At 43.0% G+C, this 20,297-nt stretch overlaps 1 protein-coding gene across 3 annotated transcripts in view; it reads right to left on the reverse strand.

Annotated features, from left to right (window-relative positions):
* DCC (DCC netrin 1 receptor) overlaps positions 1 to 20,297 on the reverse strand; it is a gene marked incomplete at its 5' end in the record, with an annotated part of 945,448 nt that overhangs the window by 64,405 nt on the left and 860,746 nt on the right. For all 3 annotated transcript variants that reach the window (XM_083465695.1, XM_083465694.1, XM_083465696.1), the window contains one exon: positions 18,111 to 18,143. In XM_083465695.1, the coding sequence (XP_083321821.1) occupies positions 18,111 to 18,143 (33 nt within the window). The remainder of the gene's footprint in view (positions 1 to 18,110; positions 18,144 to 20,297) is intronic.

Here is a 20,297-nt window from a genome sequence, read left to right on the forward strand (position 1 = left end):
AGTTTAGTGCTAGATGTGCTCACTTCTCAGAGGTCCATTTCCCTCCCTCAAAGCTCCAGCTTTGACATTTTATTTCTGTGCATGGAAACTGTATTATTCTGCCAGGTGACAGGTCTCTCTAAGGCAGTGATGACCAAACTTGGCCCTCCAGCTGTTTTGGACTACAACTCCCATCATCCCTAGCTAACAGGACCAGTGGTCAGGGATGATGGGAATTGTAGTCCCAAAACAGCTGGAGGGCCAAGTTTGGCCATTACTGCTTTAAGGCATCCACATCTGGGGTAGTCAATGGGGAGCCCAATGACAGACTTTAACAATGCTAACTAGGGCTGATGGAAGGGCATCACAAACTAGACCAAATGCTTTCTTGGCGTACATGTCTCCTGTTGACTGACTGACTTCCATGCAAAGCCAAATCACTCAAAAGGAATATGCTACCAAAAGCTGAGGTGTTTTAAAAAATAAAATAATAACAATCCTGCTCTTGTATTGATCGATTCTGTTTTCACTTTGTGTTGCCTGGTTCCTAACTGTTCGTATAATATTTAATAATATGTCACAGAATGAAAAAAAATATTGACAGATGGTATAGAAATCTTGTAAATTAGTAAAATATATAGCCTCCTTTCACACTCTGTTATACTAAGCAGCATATCAACTTCTGGACGTCGTATTCCAGAACATAGTAATGGATGTGAGTAGACTTTGTCAAATACAAATGGAAAGTGGTTATTTTACCATACCATATGAAGTATTTTTGAAAAAATGAAGTTCATTTTTAGAAGTATATATTAGCTGTTTGAAGGACGACACATATAATAAGCTAACCTCTAAGGGCACATGGCTATTACACATATAAAATTGTATGAAATTATAGCAGTTTCTTACAATAGCAGGATTTGCAAACTGTTCACAAATTGCCTCACTGCCTCCCGGTACTAATGATGTTGAGTGACACTGTGCTTATTATGCAAGTCACATTTTTCCATGACTTGACAGAAAAGAATGACTCAGCAAGTTTGGCGCTGCCCTGCACTGCCATTCCTTCGCAAAGACTCACAAAAAGGCCCTCTAGCTATCTTTGTTCTATATCAGTCCTAGGATGTATTCTCAGAAGAGTCAGAAGCACTCCAGATAATTTCTAACTGTGCCAGTCCTAGCCCACAGTGATTAAACCAGGCAGTTTACTCATATACTTCAGCTTCATTTCTTAAAAAGATCATTATGGATGTATATGTGTATATAGAAACATGGGTGGCGTTGTGGTCTAAACCACTGAGCCTTGGGCTTGCCGATCGGAAGCTTGGCGGTTCGAATCCTTGTGAGGGGGTTAGCTCCCATTGCTTGGTCCCAGCTCCTGCCCACCTAGCAGTTTGAAAGCACATCAAAGTGCAAGTAGATAAATAGGTACCACTCTGGCGGGAAGGTAAACGGCATTTCCGTTTTGCCAGAAGCAGCTTAGTCATGCTGGCCACATGACCCGGAAAAACTGTCTGCGGACAAACGTCGGCTCCCTCGGCCAGTAAAACAAGATGAGCGCCACAACCCCAGAGTCGTTTGTGACTGGACTTAACTGTCAGGGGTCCTTTACCTTTTTAAGTGTCGAAACAAAATAAAAAAAAAATCCTTCCAGTAGCACCTTAAGTTTGTTATTGGTATGAGCTTTCGTGTGCATGCATACCTCTTCAGATACACTGAAACAGAAGTCACCAGACCCTTATATATAGTGTGTGGGTGGGGAGTAGTATTACTCAGAAGGGTGGTGAGAATGGGTGATTGGCTGATAGGTGTGGTAAACTGGTTGACGACTGCTAACGACTGCAATAGGTCTTACAGGAAAAAGCAAGGGATGAGATGGCTAAAAATAGCTTAATCATGTATAATGAGATAAGAATCCAATGTCTCTATTCAGACCAGGTCTCTCCATGGTTTTAAGTTTGGTTATAAGTTGCAACTCAGCAACTTCTCTTTCCAGTCTGAAATTCAAAGTAGACAGCTACTTTTGAGATCTTGTATAGAATGTCCTGGGAGATTGAAGTGTTCTCCTACTGGTTTCTCTGTCTTGTGATTCCTGATATCAGATTTATGTCCATTTATCCTTTGGCGTAGGGTTTGGCCTGTTTGTCCAATATAGAGGGCTGAAGGGCACTGTTGGCATTTGATGGCATACAGCAGACCAACACGGCTACCTACCAACAACCGGGCAGAGAGATCAAAGCAGAATTGGGAACTACAAGATATGTTATCCTGATTACCCGCATGCAGCAAATTCGGGGTCTTAAATTACAACGGAAACTTTATAGACTCGTAAAAATTACAGGGTTTATAGTCTCATAAAAATAACAGGGCTGCCCCACAGGCTCCGAGTGGTCAGGCATACAACTGATGGATTTGCCCATGTTACCTTGGAGGTGCACACCGTGAAACGAGTTTAGGAGAGGCTTTGCAGCAGCCCGCAGGGAGACCTGACATATGCTTCGAGAATGATGGTGGTTAACCTGAGAAGTTGTTTCATTGTGCAGGAGAGACGCCTGGAGCTTAGGTACACCTGAAATTATTCCTCTTTGCTGATTTGCCTATCAACAGTGTGAAGTGCTCTGGTTTGAAAGGCCCAATTAGGAATGTAAGGTCATTATCATCACGGGCGTTTTCAGCATAATCAACTTCTCAATCAGGATAATTGCAGAGCCATTGGCATTTGATCCTCGGAAGCAGAGTAGAGTTGCACAACGGCTCAGTCGTAATCATTAGAAATGGAGAGCAAATTAGTCCTTTTGCACCCACGAGCAGGATATGTGGTGTTTGTTTGTTTGTTTGTGCATGTGGTCAGAAATCTTAGACCAGCTGGAACTTGCACCCCTTGAAAAATTGTCACATATTTACTGTACAAATTTTAGAAGGAATGCTGGAAAATGTGGAAGAAGTAGGCAGCAGCGATGTTGATGTTATTAGAATGGATCCCATCCCATTTGAGCAAAATTCCATCCTTGCCCAACCATACCTTTTTGCTGTTTTGCTAGGGCCGGTGAGAGAGACACATGGCCTTTAGCTTTACAAAAAAACAACCCTGTGGTTAGTTTTAAGCTCCAATTATGCTGGAAAATAATGTAATGAGTGCGAATATATATGAGTTGGTGATTTCATTCCAATCTACCAAAACCTCCTATAATTATCAAATAAGACCCACTCCAGCTTTAGAATATATTCTAAAGTGTTTTCAAAATAGACCTTCTCCTTAGGGAAGCAAAAGACTCTAGTTTTATGCATGAAAGCAAAAGGTCTGAGCTTTTGATTTGTGGCAATTAGGCTGATAGCAGAGCTATAAATCAAATAGCCCTTAACAAGTCTAGTGCATGGCATTTCAACAAAACTAATCCAACCAATATCTCATATTGGATTTATGGTGATGCAATTTTATTACTCAGCTTAGACTTTGCTTAGACATGCAAAGAGAGCCTGAAGATCACCAGAGGGAGTGTAAACCTGCTCATCCTAGACCACTCAGAAGCATTTGATAATTTGATAATCAATCCTTCTTGACCACCTGAAATGGATGGGAGTGGAGAGCAGTGATTGACAGTAGTTCTGTTCCTATTGAGGGGTCAGTATTAAGAGGTAGTGTTCTCTCTCTCTCTCTCTCTCTCTCTCTCTCTGTATATGAATATATCATTGCTCTTTCTAACTGGAGAAAACACACCTGGGTTCCATCTTGCCCCTGTGCTTTTCAATAACTATAAGGAGCCTCTGAGTTTTGCTATGGAAAAGTAACACTTCAGATTCAAAAGCAAATTCAGAAGGACTTCTGTGTTTGCCTTATATAGTAGAACCTCACACACTTTAAATTACTATTTAAGTTGAAGAGATGGTACCTATGTTTGCATTTTTCCTCTTCCTTGCTTTTAATTGTTGTGACGTTTTATTTTTTAGAGCGCAAGACTGTGATAAAAACTATCTTGTTTTTATTGATTCTATGCCAGGTACTGCAGGAGCCCATTCAGCTGAAAAGTGGGGAACAGATGCTCTAAATATATAAATTACTTTAAATTAAAACTGAAAACCAGGAGAATCCTAGGGCTGCAAGGAACCTCAAGGGTCATCAAGTCAAAACCCTGTAATGCAGGAACCTTTTGCCCAAAGTTGGGCTTGAACCCACGACTTTACCAACTGAGCTATCCCAGAGTTCCTCACCAATCTTGGTTTGCTAGAATATCTTAAAACGACAAGTAGATGAAGATAGAAAACAATTCCAAGGTGACATTCCTCCAAGGTTAGGATTGGACATATGAATAGCACTGAAAAATTATTCCAACAGAACCAACGCCTTGGCGTATTTTACTCAGTAGTAAGTCCCACTATGGCCAATGAGGCTTACTCACAGATAAATGTACACTGGATGGCAGCCTAAAGCTATATTAATCTTCTGATCTCCTGAATCTTCTGGCACTTGCTGCAAGTCCCCCCCCCCTTCAAAAAAAAAGACCACAATTGGACCACTGACATCCAATTATATCTTATTATCTCCACATCCCGCTGAGTATTCTCCCTACAGGAAAAATGTTTCATAAAAATCAGAGGTGAAGCAGGAGGAGGGGAACTCTTTTGAGAGAATAGGCAAATATGTATCGGTTCAAAATCATCTCTCACTCTTGATTTCTCAGTCTCTCTCACTCTTAAAAAAGGCTTTGAAATCCATCTGAATTTCTCTTCACTGCACGGCAGCTGTGATCCAGGGAAAGGTAAAAAAAAGAAAAGAAAAATGAGGCATCTTTCTGCTATTACAGCATTGAAAGAGGGATCTCTCTGCACGCTGGCATTAAGCAATAGATGTAACTTTCAGTTACATCTTACCAGCTGGGAGAAAGCACCGCAACAAGCAAAACCAGACAATTTCTGGTGTTCGGCCAAACAGTGTTGAGCAGAGGCAGTTTCTGCTTCAAACAGCCAAGCAGCATCATAACTGCTGTAATCCAAACATGGCACAGGTTGAATTACATTTTTTGTTTGGAAAAAGAGAGAGTGAAAAATTGGAACACCCAGGCAACGCTTCGACTGCCTTACAAATGCTATTTCCTTGAAAACTCAAACAATTAGCACTCTGTTTATTCATGAGATTAAAAGCAGCGAGGTGTAAAATGGCAGGTGTCCTGTCAAACGCAACACATTAATTCCTCGGCCAGAGAAGGCTCGGCATTTTGAACTCAACAGGATGGGTTTCAAGTTTCTGCTGTTTGCCTTCCACGGAACAGAGGAGGCAACCATTTCTGAAGTTTGAAGCATATGGTTCTGGTTTTCAGCCTGGAAGGCCTGCGCAGTGGTGTCAGTCAACTGGAGGATTATGAGTCTCTTTCCAGCAGGCCCCTTCTAACTCTACATTTCTACGGTTCTGTGATTCTAATACACACTGCAGGCCGCTGAAAGACAAAACTCGAGAGTTTCTGAGGAATCCCCCTACACTTTCCCTATTTGCTTTAAATTTCTCCCCTTTTCTGTGACTCTTCACATCCATTTTGTACTTTCCAGAGCCATCCTGCAGAGCACAGTCACACAATAGAGGAAAAAGTCATCTGGTTGTCTAGACCAGGGGTGTCCAACCAGTCGACTGTGATCTACAGGTCCCCGTGTGATAGCGGTCGATTGCAGGCTCATTTTTTCCACCATGGGGGAACTTTGGTTTTTTGCCCCTCCCTAAAAAAAGCTCAACAACTTCTTTGCAGGAAAACTTTTTTTAAAATTAGTTTTCCAGTATACCTCCAGTAATAGTCAAATTATAACATTATAACAATAACAATTTGGAAGGCATGCTTGGTTTCCTAGGCAACTGAGTGACTTCTTCCTGCATCCTGGCACTTTCAGCACAGTGCTGAAAGGGTCGAAACGACCACCATCACTGTGCTAGCAAAGGATCAGAAAAGAAATGGATATCAAGGTGGTTTACTTGGAGGAGGGAACACGCCGGACAGTGCAAGGGGTAAACGTTATGGCTACCCAAACTGAGCCACAGTGGAGACTGCATGTTTGCAGTTCTTGAACAAGACTGTAAAGTTAAACATTATGGGTCGTGAGTTTTTCTCTGAGTAGGCCAATTGAAATTAATGGACCTAACTTGGATTTACAGTGGTACCTCAGGTTAAGTACTTAATTCGTTCCGGAGGTCCACACTTAACCTGAAACTGTTCTTAACCTGAAGCACCACTTTAGCTAATGGGGCCTCCTCCTGCTGCTGCTGCCGCGCCGCCGGAGCACGATTTCTGTTCTCATCCTGAAGCAAAGTTCTTAACCTGAAGCACTATTTCTGGGTTAGCAGGGTCTGTAACCTGAAGCGTATGTAGCCTGAAGCGTATGTAACCTGAGGTACCACTGTATCTGTTATTTTCATAATTATTTTCATATCCATTATTTTCAATGAGTAGGGCTAGCAATGGACACAACCCTTAGGTCAGCGTTCAGCAAAGTTTTACTCAGAGTAAACCCACTGAAATGAATAAGCAGAACTTCAGCCAGTTTACTTTGAGTAAAACTTAGTTGGATGCCACCCTTTGTTTCAGCTCAGGTGTACAACAGATTATTCCCGCCCCCTCCAAACCAAGAGTCCCATCTAACATATGTTTGGGCTTCTCTAGAAACAATTCTCAGTTCTAATTTCCCAGGTTTTCCTGTTGTATAGTTGCTGTTGCTTAACTTTCTCCTCATCCTGCGCACAGTTTTCTTTTTCCTTAAGGGAATTAATTCCTCATTATATAATCGCTCTGAAACCAGTGCAAAGAAATGCAGAAATGCACTTTGGTATAATTATATAACCAGCAAAGTAATTTCGTTATGAAAACAGCTGGCTTTGTATATATACACACTTCGTATATATAGGCAACCCAAACTCTGCAGAGACCTTGTGCTGGCCACTGGAGAAATACAGCCATTTCATAAAGTGTGCAGCAGCTAATAGCATGTAGAGCCACCTTGTAGCTTTCAGGAGAAGCAAATGAAGGGCTTTTGTTACTTGACCTAATTAAATTAGGTGCCGACATAAAATCAAATCAAATCAAGGACTGCATTTACTTAACACCTTTAGCCTGACACGGAAAACTGATTTAATAAACGGTGAATGGAAATCTACCTTGAAATGATTTAAGGGCCCTCTTTTGGCCTTGTCCAGCCAGTTTCAAAAATAGTCCTGGCTTCAAGTGTAGGAGTTCCATAAATTTATTTCTCTAGAACTTAGCTTCCTCCTATTTTGCACTTAACAGCAAAATGTGGGCTGTGCTGGAGCAGGAAGTAAAAATGCAGTTAGGCTTGAGTGAGAAAAGGGAGAAGAGGAACAAAGGGCAGAGGCACTCTGTGCATGCCTGTGTTCTCGTTACCAGATTTTTTTCAATGAATCTGGGGAAACTTGTTTTTTGAAGCTGAGTAGCAACAGGGAGTCAGCAGTGGGGATGGTGAGACAAAAGACCTTGGGCCCAAGCACACATGCATACTGTATAAAGGTCAAAGCCCTTCTTTCACACCCTGTGAAACATAAATGCACAGAGTTTTTAAAAAACTGGGCAATGGCACGCTGCCCACCCGTGACTCCCGAGCCTTCCCCGAACTCCTTCCCCCTTTGTTTTGACAGATCAGGGGAGGCTCAGGAGTCACAGGCGGGCGGCTGTTGCCCAGGAGGGGCCGGCCTGGTGATGCAGTTGGCTCTGGCTGGCTTCAGGAGCTGCTCACTGCTGTGGCGCAGGAAAAATGGTGGACGCCACGGCAGTGAGCAGCTCCTGAAGCCAGCCAGAGCCAACTGTGCTAACAGGCTGGCTCCAGGCTGCTGAGGCTGCCGCTGCCATGTTTCCCGGGGACAGATTTGCAAATCTGGGGACTTTTGGGGACGGTATTTGTCCAGGGACAGATTTGGAAATCCAGGAACTGTCCCCGGGATCCGGGGACGTCTGGTAACCCTATTCTATGGAGGAGTGAACATGGAAATGTGAAGGAAGCATCTAGGGACCTGCTGGAACATTTGAGTCATAGGAAGCACACCTGAGCTGTACACAATCAATGGCTATCACTAAGGAGAAAGAGGAAGAAGTAGAGAGGTCCGCTCAGAGTGTGGGTGTGTCAATCGTTTTGAACCGGGAACACCAACCCACTATGGACTACAAGATGGTACTATGGGATCCTGGGCTGACAAGGAGGGATGTCAGAGAATTCCATTTGAAATGAAAATGGGGGTGGAAATCACGCAAGCAAATATGGGTAGCGCCTGTCATCCTTTTTAAGTCTGCATTTTTTTAAAAAAAAAAATCCATTCCACTGAAATGCAATTAAATTAATCATGTAATTAATTACGTAAGCTGCAGCAGTAGCAGATAGCAAGATGAACAATGTAGGTTTTAGCAGAAGCCAAACTACAGGGGAGCAGAAACAGCACTGATTGCAACAAACTAGGATGGGACAGAAATCTGCTGCTTTGCATTCCTACTGCAGGTCACTGCTGCAACCTCCAATCTTAACTATCTTGGGACTGTAAGGAATGGCTCTTCTTCTTCTTCTTGTGTGAAGTCATTTGCATATGCCATTCAAATAAAGCTCTTGCTAAACTATAACGTCGCTTGTTCTGATTTGCACCAAAAGTCCAGCAAGCTCCAACAAGTCCAAAAGCTCCATGGACCAGCTAAAAGAGGATACAGAAGTTTTGTAAGAGCTTCCAGATCAAACTTCCAGCACCTAACAAATAATCTCCTAAAATTAAATTTCTACACAAGTTACCTGCACTGCTCCATGCTGTTATGTGCTTTCTTGCTTCCCAAGAGTAGCAATGAGTTCCAAGGGTACCTGTTTTCTTTTGGAAGGCGAGTATACTGGAGGTTTATGGTGTTTGTAATATCTGGTTTTATTTTCAAATAAGTTGAGCATAGGTGGTCTGCTACAACACACCACATCTGCTGCCCGAGATTAGATCCCAGAGCAGGATTTGGGGAGAAATTTACTTCAGTTTTCATTTTCAACCTACCTTACTTCACACTTGTCAAAAGCAATAAGTGGACTGAAGCAAAGCTATCCTCTGAAATTTGCACTTGCAAATTTGGCAGTGTACTTCACCACCAGAAAATGTTTGCAAAAATATTAGGGAGAATAAGATATAGAGTACATATGGGGAAATTGCTGGCATAACGTGTATATAAAGAAAAATGTGTGCTAAAGTGCTGGCAGTTTTTGTAAGGACTTTTTTAAAAAACAACAACAACCCAGAGGTCATGTGAATTCTAAACTGAACCATAGCCCATCATCTTACTGCTGCATTTTGAAATCAGTCTCATTTGGAGAACCCGACTGTTGTTTTTCACAATGCTTTATAAAGAGTCCTCTGCATCAACATTTCTGTGCATCCATGTATTATTTTAATGCATGGTTATAAAAAAGGGAAACTGATGGAAGCTACCCATAAAGTTTAGCTGAATGCCTGCAGCAGAAAAAAGGAAGGTGTGATCATTTACCTTATTAGGTTACCTTATGTTTCCTTGGCTCCCAGAGCTTTCCCCAGAGAACTAGTCAAAATGAGGCAACACATGTTTTCTGGACAACAAACGGCACTGCTGTGAGCATATGAGGCCTGGTTACAGCCTCCAACTCCTTGAAGAGGAAGGCATATTGCAGCATACAAACACATTTTCTGCCAAACCCATCGGTAACCTCTGCCACTTCCCATTTAATATCTTTGGTTCCCACAGAGCAAGGAGAATGAACAAATGGAAGGGAGTGTGGGTGGGAGGAGAGGGGATTTGTTTTAATATTACATACTGGGAACTAATGTCTTGTTGACCAAAGTGAGGTTACTGCCACATACACAATCTAATTTGAATCTAGCATGTTTATTTATTTCTCCACATGAAATAAAGTAGTATGAGCTTTCTCAGACTGGGTCAAGTCCTAAAGGGACTTCATTCTTTTCTATCCTGATTCAAACACATTCAAAGGAAAAAGATGTGCCCAAATTCACAGGTGAGCCTCTGGGGTTGTAACACGGCAGCCTATTGCAGCCCACTTCTATTCCCCAGACACTGAATGGGGAAACTGGGGGACCAGTGGGGCATGCTGGGGAAAAACCAAACAAACGATTGATCTGGTCACATTTGTCAGCAGCTAAATTTAACCACTTCCCATTAGTAAATGGGATTTGCTGTGGAAAGGATTCATCTAGTAATACAATCAAGATCTTGGGCAACTAAGGCAGTACTTTGTCTTTCCAAAAGTCACCCCAGTTCTGGCGAACCAGGAGTCTGCAAACAAGCACCACACCTGAGATATAGCAATAATCTTGAAGCTTGATTCTGAAGTTTTCACCGATCAAACTACCCTGCTGCTAAAAGGAATCACGTGCCACCTTCTTTGCAAGGACACTAAACCAGAAAGCTCAGTTCTAAGAGTAGTTTGTTGCTTGGCTAACCTTGTTACTGCAATCCTACTCAGAACAACTGAACGCCAGGACTGTAAAAGCATCCCTGACCACTTGCCATGATGGCTGGGGCTAATGGAATCTACACTGCTCGGTTATAGCGTTAAAATGCATTATAAAAATGTGACACCAGAGCGGCAATACGTTGGCAATGGGAAATTACATTGAGAGATATATAGCTTTTTTATAGCCTTCAATAGCATTTTTACAGATCAGTGTAGATCCAGCCCAACAATAGCTGGAGGCCACATGCTCTCCACCCTTGATGCAGAAAAGTGGTACCCACTTTCCCTCTCCTTTTTGCTACATCCTACCTTTTCTATTTCTATTTTTTTGGTGGTGCTCTATACTCCATCCATCCTTTTCTGCTGGTGGAGGCTGGGAAAACGAGAGCCGGTTGGACTCTGAAGCATGGCCGTCAGTTAATAGCAGTTACCAGTGCATAGCCTGCCTTGCTGCCTGAAGGAACTGCTCTGGCTCCTGTTATTGCTTGAGCTTTTCAATCCAGTGAGCATTTTTAATGTAATCTTTTTATAGAATTCTACAGGCTATGCCCGTTAAGTAGAACAAGCCCCCAACAACAGCAGAAGCAATGAGCTTGGCGTCATGACGATGGGATTTAGGGTGTGTGTGTGGGTGTGGGTGTGGAGAGAGAGAGAGAGAGACTTACTTTAATGATTTATAAACAACAAGGCACATCCAAGGCTGTAACAAGAATATTCAATGGAGGGTCTTCCCCCCTTTTTTTGTCTTTGCTTGGTTTGGCAGAGAAATAAAGTAGCAGGCAGAAAGCACATGATGTGCTTATAGCTCAAATCTTTTCCCACAACAATTCTACTCCTACCTTAATGTGGGGGAGGAAATGCAAGGAAACTCTGAATGAGAGATGGAAGAGTCATGGTCAAGATGCATGGAAGCTATAGGCAAGGAAAATCTCAGTTGTAAGTGAGGGTATAGTCAGGTGAAGGGAACAGCAGGCTTTGCTCATCAGCTACCCTCGAAATGTTGGAAGGCCTTTTCCAACTATAGAGCCCTTTTGCTCCCCTCCAGAAAATGAAAAGAGCCATTCATTCTGTTCATTTGTATGAGGCAGGAAACAACGGTTATGAAATGACACTCAGGGCGCTTCTGGGCTGCCGCAATTTTCAGTCACGTGCCAGCAAATTCAGGTTGCGCAGTTAAAGTGGATTTGAAGCTCTCGCAAACAAGCCTGCTTCTTCTGAAAACCAGACAGGGAATGCAATAAGAAAAGGAACTGGAAAGTGCAGGATAACAACTGATCACTGCAGCATCCTATAACCTCCCTGCACACAAATTGAAATGAATGCCCTACAAACAGCATCTAAACTCCCTGCAAATTTTGTCCAAATAGGTCAGGATGAATGCGCAGGAAGCAGCCTTTGCCTCTGGTACTACATTCTTTGTAAGGAGATGTATGGGGAGGAAGAGCCTTAGATTAGACAAATTAGCGGAGGAAAAGCTGCCCAAAGCTCCTGTGAGTTGATAGCAATGGGCAAGTTCCTTCTACTTCCCTTCCCAAAGCATGGTGATTGGAAATGTGAAAACTGAGAGTTCTGGCAAGATATGCCTTGTTTGGGAGCTAGAGCAGTCAGGCACAACACTACAAGCTCCCCACATCCCTCCCTCCCTCCCTCCCTCCCTCCCTCCCTCCCTTCCTTCCTTCCTTCCTTGAGCTTTTCTGTAATGGATTTAGGGGTTGCTCGTGCGTAAGTTGCCGCCACTGCTGGCAAGGTTACCTGGTTAAACCCTTTCTGACTGAACAGCCTCCAGCATCGTGACTGTCTCAGTTGCTGGCAGAATCCGTCAGTGGGCGTTTCTTAAACCTTTTCCAGCATAAAAGTTGTTTGACGCCAAGTCTCCTCCTACTCTCCCTGTGCGGAAGTCTTCTGCGCAGGGAGGGTGTGGGCAGCGGAGGACCCGTACTCTCTCCGCTGGTCTCCGGCGACGAGTCTTGGAGCCTCCTCCCCGATTCCCCCATCTGCCCCCCTTCTCCACTGGTGTTACGCTGATTTCCTTCCCCAGCAGATGGGCTGCCTCTCTCCCTACTGGGACCCTCTCCGGCATCCCTCTGGAGCCTTCCCTCCACCTCTAGCTCCGATGGCAGTTCCCTGACATTTTCCTTCAACGGAGAACTTCTCTGGGGTTTTTAATGGACCTTGAGACTGTCTGACTCTCTCTGCATCCTCTGAATGTCTAAGGCACTACTTTGGGGAAAGTTTTGCTTCACTTGGTGCAAAGCCTAAATCACTCCAAAGGAGTCTGCATTTGGTGTCGAATTCAGCATTCAATGGAAGCCAGGGCACATCCTTAACAGCTATAAGGAACCTTCTAGCTGGGGTGCAGCACATCTCTGAGTACTAGCTGTTGGGGAACATCGGAGGTGAAGGGCTGTGGCTTCCATGCCCTTTTAGATGTCTTCCAAGGAGCACCTGATTGGCTGCTGTGAAAAAGAGGATGAGATAGATAGTCCTAGGTATGCCCCCACTCTTCTTTGTACGCTCACTGTAATTAACACAATGCCCCAATATTTTCTATGCAAGTCCACTTGCTCAGTTCTGTGTGTTGTGAATCCCATTTTAGCCACCTTCCTCCTTGTTCCTACATCTGAGCCTCTGCTCTGTTTTGTTTGAGGCCTTGTCTATACATATAGAAGAGTGAGGTTGCAGGATACAGTCCTGAGGTGGTAGGATGGGGCTGCACCACCAGATTGCAGGTGGGGTATAGTTTTGGCTGCTCTTCCGTGCAAAAAACAACAACACAAAAACAAAAAACTCAACAAAGCCTACACAACAGAACTCACCACAAGTAGAAAGGGAACCCAACAGGGGTCTCAGCCTTTTGCCTCATGTGCTGGCTTTCTGTGTGCATGCTTTTTAACCCAAGGAAGCATTCAAAATTAGCTTCTCTACTGAAAATCAGAAGTGATGCAGCTCATTCAACCACCTCCTTGACCAGCGGTTCTCAACCTGTGGGTCCGCAGATGTTGTTGGACTACAACTCCCATCATCCCTGAGCTCTGGCCTTGCTAGCTAGGGGTGATGGGAGTTGTAGTTCAACAACATCTGGGGACCCACAGGTTGAGAAAGGCTGTCCTTATCTCTCCCCATCCCACCATTCTGCTGCACGAGTAGATCAGGCTACATTCATCAGTGCAACGGCAAAGTCCTTTTTCACCTTTCCCTTATCCTTCAGGTCCCTTTTCAGGAACAGGATTTATAAACCACTTAATCCTCCACACCTCTATGAAGATTACATAAAATAAACGTCAAAATTACCAAGAGAACCAGGTGTTAAGAACAAGGTAACAACTGGGTGTGGGAGTGGGGCTCTGGGCACCCCAACTTTTCAAGGAGGGGATCCTCAAAATTCTGTGGCAGTCATGCACACATGCTGCACGATGTGTTCACCTCAGTGATGCATGCTGTGCAGCGTGCTTACATCACTCATGTGTGCCACACAGTGTGTGCATGACCTGTCAGCCGGCCCCATCATGTTCATGAGTGACATCAGCATGCCCCATGGCATGCGTGCATGTTGCGTGGCTCTAGCCCCCTTAATCGTGGGGGCAAGCCGATATGCTTACAAGGCAGCCATTTTTAAACAAAACAAAACAAAACCGTAATTTAAAAACATGTGTCTTACAAAATAAAATGTGATACCAAAAATCCCTGTCAGCTTTGCATATCTAGGTAGCTCTTGTCTTAAGCATTTGCTTTTATCAAATGATATCACAACGAATTCAAGAAAGGGAATAAATATTTATTATTCCTGATACTTCTTACGAGAGCGCTGTATTATGACACTTAAAAAGAACACCTTAAAATATCCATGGTCTTTTAACTCTAAGCTGTACTACAGCATGAAACAATGCCTCGCAAAGCAGCAATAATTGCCCAGAAAACCTCCATTTTTCAAGCACATTCCCATTGTTCTTTTCACATTTCACTTTTCCAAATCTCAATTTATTATTCTGATACCACGTAGGCAGGGAAATTAGCAGTGCTGTCACCCGAATGATAAAGAGCCCTGCCTTTGATTCTATTTGTGTTTACTCGGAATCGCTACAAGGTATGTAAGGAAAATGGCATCTACTTTATGTTCCAGAATGTCTATTAAGATCAAACACATTCGATTGTTTACTTTGCCCATTTATAACGGAATGCTAAAGTTGGAGAGAACAGTTTGTTACGCTGCATGACTTTCCAGCAAAAACAAATTAATTCCAAGGCTTTTGCCTCATGGAGAAATGCCATCCAGACATTCTCTCGAGTTCCTCGTTTTATTCAGTGGCAGTGTGAAGTGACAGCTACGGGCTATTATTTTAGTAGTAATGTTTATATTACTTAGCGTGCATTAACGCCTAGGAAATATGAGTGTAAAGGACATCATTGTTAGGGGCTGCAGCAAAGCTTTTCAGGTTAGGGCTGGGCAATAAATGGGATTTTGCTTGCGATTTAATGAGAAACTTCCTAATCTGCACTTCTCAGACCAATAGATTAACCGAAACACAGTTGTTCTTAGAAATTTGCTTTTCCTTGAATTTTGCACTGTGGTTCCCCAATCTGTACAAAAATGCATATATGAGGAGGAAGTGTGCATAGAGGCGTATATATTAGTGAAAACAGCGTGCAAAATGCACTATATTAGGGGAAATGGTTGCAAAAGTATGCATCAGTCAAAACTGCATCCAGAAAGGTGATTAGAAGAAATTCACACTAAAATGCTCATATTTTCCATGAGGATTTTTCTTTTAAAAATGCAAATTGTGACAGAAGTGTGAAAGCCTGAAGTATAGATTTAAAAAAAATGAGAAACAGAGAGAAATTTATAGATTCATCCATCCTTAGTTCGGGCCCACATAAAATCTGGGGCTTATAATGTTTACTTTCAAAGAAGAGGTGAGCACCATGAGACTCCAGAATTAACCTCTAGCTTGGTGGAGGGAAATCCCCAACCTACTCACCCACCCAGACCTCAAATGTCTGGGCCACCTATCCCCATTCCCTTTAAACAACCCTTATCCTACTGGGCAGTAGCAACAGATGTTTTCTGTGGGAATTGGGGTGGTGATCTGTCCCTTCCTGCCCCACTCTGATGCACTGGTAGTGTAGCAGGCAGAAATGTCATGATGGAAACCTACATACCCTGCAAGGAAGATGGATGAGTTTCAAAGTCAGGGTGGTTTGGAAATGAACCAGAGCTATTTAAGGACTCTGTCTTCTTGACTTATTTTCTGGGCAAATCTGATGTGGGATGGGGTAAGTCTGATAGCTGATAGTGTACAGTATTCCCCAGACTTGGAGTCCCCAGATATTCTTGGGCTACAAATCCCATTATTGTTGACCATTGGCTATGCTGTCCGGGGAAGGTGGAGGCTGTAGTCCAATGATCTAAAGGAATCTAAAGGTTGGAAAGGATGCACTAGGAGAAGAGTTTGTGCTGCATTTTCCATATTCATTTTTAGTCATCCTCAAGAGCCTAAAAAGCGTTACTTAAGGAGAGAATGTGAAGAGAGAGCTTTTTGGGGGCTGTTGAGAGAGGAGTGGGTGGGAAGGACCTATGTTCAAGTTGCTATAATATTTTGTTTCTGGGGTGGAGTCTTATGGAGCAAAATGTGTTGTTTCCTGGTTATCACCCCCCAACATTTATATTTAAGACCAATCCATGTAGGGCCATGCTCTGGAAGCAGGGTCAGAGACTGCACATATTTCCATGGAAACTAGAGCATCATATGTAAGTAGGTAAAGGTGAGTAGGTAAAGGACCCCTGGACACTTAAGTCCAGTCAAAGGCGACTATGGGGTTGCGGCGCTCATCTTGCCTTCAGGTCGGGGAGCCGGCGTTTGTCCACAGACAGCTTTCCGGGTCATGTGGCCAGCATGACTAAACTGCTTCTGGCACGAGGGAACACCGTGATGGAAACCAGAGTGCACAGAAACACAGTTTACCTTCCTGCCACAGCGGTACCTATTTATCTACTTGCGCTGGCATGCTTTCGAACTGCTAGGTTGGCAGAAGCTGGGACAGAGCAACGGGAGCTCACCCCATCGCGAGGATTCGAACCACCAACCTTTTGATCGGCAAGCCCGAGAGGATCAGTGATTTAGATCACAGCGCCACCCTGTCCCTGTCATATGTAGTATATATAATGCACATGCACACCAAGGACACATTCAGACAATCATCACGGTGAGATTGTGCATACCCAGTCAGAGGCTCCTCTCCCACCGTTGGGCCTACTGAGCATCCACACATGGCTATAATATTTACATAGGGCCTACACAGAATGTACAAATGACAGATGCATGCATCTGATTCAAAGACTGTGTGTGAGCTGTTGATCACAACATATAGAGCTACATGAATCTTATGCACCTAGGCCTAATCCAAATGTTGACACTGGGCATCAGGTATGCCAAGAGGAAAACAGGCAAATCCAGAGAGGTGACATCTCTCAAAGTAAAATAGTAAATAAATAAAAATAAATATGTGTAGAATCATTTCCTCATCATATATAAGGCCTAATTTTCACTATGTCCCAAAGTGACCAGTGCAACCAAAGTACATTAAGTACAGTAGAACCTCTACTTACAACCGCCTCTACTTGGGCCCGATCCAAGTTGCGACCGCGGCAAACCAGAAGTAAATACTGGGTTTGCTGTGATTCACGCACACGCAGAGGCGGCTTCTGCCATTTGCGCATGCGCAGAAGCGGCTGCCGCAGTCTGCACCTGCACAGAAGCACACCGCTGTCAAATGCAATTGCGCACAACGGCGCTTCTACCAGCGACCCGGATCGACTTACGGACGGACCTCCGGAACTGATTACATCCGTAAGTAGAGGTTCCACTGTACGAAGCTTGATGAAAGGAGAACCTATTCAAGTGGGGAAAAACAGAACCCCCAGGACATGAAACTGGTGTTATGGGATGTTTCCCCCATACATATCCAATGGGTGAATCAACAGAAGGCAACAGCTAAGCAAAGACAGCTATTTTCCTTTCCAAATGCCTGGAGAAACTCAGCTATTCCTCCCCACAAAAAAAATGTAATTACCTAAAGTGATAATCAACTATTTTCCCCTTCATAGTAAACAAATGACTACAAGCATTTGGCTTGAAATGAAGAACAAACATCACAATGAGTTTAAAAATAGTAAGAAGAGGATAAAACGCTACCAACAATTATGCCTTGAAAAGTTGACTAAACCACCATCTTCCAACATGAGGGAGAAACTGATTTATGGATAGATAGATATAGTGGTCCTTACCATGAGGCTCCAGAACTTTAATCTATAACCCACAAAAGGGTGTAAGAGCAGCTTGGAAATTATGCCAACCTTAATTATACTTAATGTGAATTATTCAGAAGTGCAGCAGAGAGAGGAAAAAATTTATTTCATACAAAGGAGCCTGACATTTTAATTGGTCCTTCAGAAAAGAGACAAAACAATTTCCTCTCAAGAAAATTTACATCTTCCCCATCAAAACAGCAGCCTCAGCCGAGCAGAACTTCATTAACAAGATTAATTATCATGCCAGTGTCTGCCTCATCAGGTGTGCTGGCCAGGTGAAGAGCAGAACACAATGGAAGGGGGGATGGCATCACACCTACAGCTTGGCACTGATTTCAAGAGAAGACAGGACACAATAAGGCCATCTTACCTTGATCATTAGCCATTTTGTCAGGATGTTCCACTGCAAGGCAAAAACAACAACAAAACAACACTGTCAGTCATTTTTTATCAGTAGGCACTTCGATGCATCAAATCAGCCATTTTGTTAGCTAACTTTCTTATCAAGTTGCAGACTCTCTGTTCCCCCCCCCCTTTTTTTTTTTACTCTCCAGTCGATTGTATCAGAATATGACAGGGAAGATTTTGACATTATTCTTTAATTTCAGAATCATCTTGAGAGACGGAAAGTACAAGTGTCAGTCAGTTCATCTGTATCTCATAACTAATGAAGTCAGATGTTGATTGCTGAAGGAGAATAAGAAGTCTCAGGTTGTCCCCACCCACAGCTCCCCTGATCTGGGGTATCATTAGGAAAGCTTAATTAAGAAGTGAGATTCAAGAAAAAGAAGAAGAAATGGTTTCTTTGAATAATTAGGCACAAACCCTCCTGCACACTGAAAGCTAGCTCGTCGTTTCATTTCAAAAGCGATTTTACATGCTTTTAAAATATAATAATCACATACAAAGGAAAGATGGGATTACAAGTGCTCCAGTTAAAGTCTTCAGGATTTATAGACATTGCCAAGACTCTCAGGCTGCAGTGGCCTTCAGCTATTTATTTAAATAGTGCAGAGAACTCAGCTCAAGTTGAAATCTTACAGAATTCTGTACTGCTCTTCTATTGTTTCAGAATGTTTGGGAGAAATACTACGTTAGGAGTAACCAATGTGGTGATCTCTAGATGTTTTGACTACAGAACCCATCATCCTTGGCTATTGGCTGTGGGCCTGGGGCTGATGGAAGTTGTAGTTGAAGCAATGATTCTTCAACATCAACTTCTTTGAACAGGTCATGTTGTGGAGGTGCCTGATTATCGTCTTCCAAAGCAACTACTCTATTCTGAACTTAAAAATGGAAAGTGTAATGCTGGTGGTCAACAAAAGACTGTCTCAAGGCAATTTTTAAAAAAACGTAGTATAAACACCAACAATTGAGAAACACTTGCCTGTGAGCACTCCAATTGGAGAACAGCCTTTACCAAAGGTGCCATGGGCTTTGAAGACACTCGAACTCAGGACGCAAGGGAGAAATGTACTAAGAGGAAGGTATGCTTGGCAAATCCACACCATGATCAACTCCTGCCCAGAAACCAATGTCCCCACTGTGGAAGGATGTGTGGATCCAGAATTGGCCTCCACAGTCACTTATGGACTCATTGTTAAAACTGTGTTTATGGAAGACAATCTTCCTTGGCTACGAGGGATCACAGAAGAAGAAGGAGAAGGAGAAGGAGAAGGAGAAGGAGAAGGAGAAGAAGAAGAAGAAGAAGAAGAAGAAGAAGAAGAAGAATTCAACAACCCAGGAGGGCACCATGTTAGTTACTCCTGTGTTATGAAATGTCTGCCCAAGAAATATCATTGTGTAGATGTTTTGCATATCTAGCAGTTATGCATCAAAGGGGCACCAGAACATAAGCCCGAGTAGTTCAGTGGCATCTCATTCATCACCCAATTTCTCCTTTTTATACCCATTATCCAGTCATGCTCCTGCCCACACACAGAGCCCACGCATAGTATCATCCTCTAGCTGACCACCCAACTGAGTCGTATGCCTTTTAGGGTAGGTCAGCTACCTACATGACTGAATCTTGCTTAAAGTATGAAGCAACTGAAACAGGTTGTGTTCAAAAGGTGACAAAATACTTTTGGTCTTCATAAATGAAGGCAAGTAATAAGGGATGGATACTGTTCTATTTGTCCATTCACTACTCAATCCAATTTTTATGTTGTCAAAGGTGTGACAAAACAAGCCAGTGGATATAAGGAATCAAATCTCAAGTCTTTGCAGTTTTCTGATGGGGTGGCACTCTCACAAAATACGTTTCTTGTGTTAAATCTGCCAAACATAAATATATAACCAATTCTCCATTAGGAGAACATCTGAGGCATAGTGAGTGCTGCTGATTTGCTTTGGAATATGCTATTTTGGTAATCCAGCTCTCGGCTTGTTGGAGACAGAGAAGAGGATATATAAAAAATGAAAAGCATCTTTCTATTATAGCCATGGTGGAATTTGGGCAGTTCATGGGAAATTATGGTTTACAAAACCAGAGGCAACATATCCTTGAATACAAAGGAAGTTGTATCTTTTAAAATTTAGTTGTATTAAATAAATT

The sequence above is a fragment of the Podarcis liolepis genome (assembly GCF_965112155.1).
Source record: "Podarcis liolepis genome assembly, chromosome: 11".
In the NCBI taxonomy this organism is placed as follows: domain Eukaryota; kingdom Metazoa; phylum Chordata; class Lepidosauria; order Squamata; family Lacertidae; genus Podarcis; species Podarcis liolepis.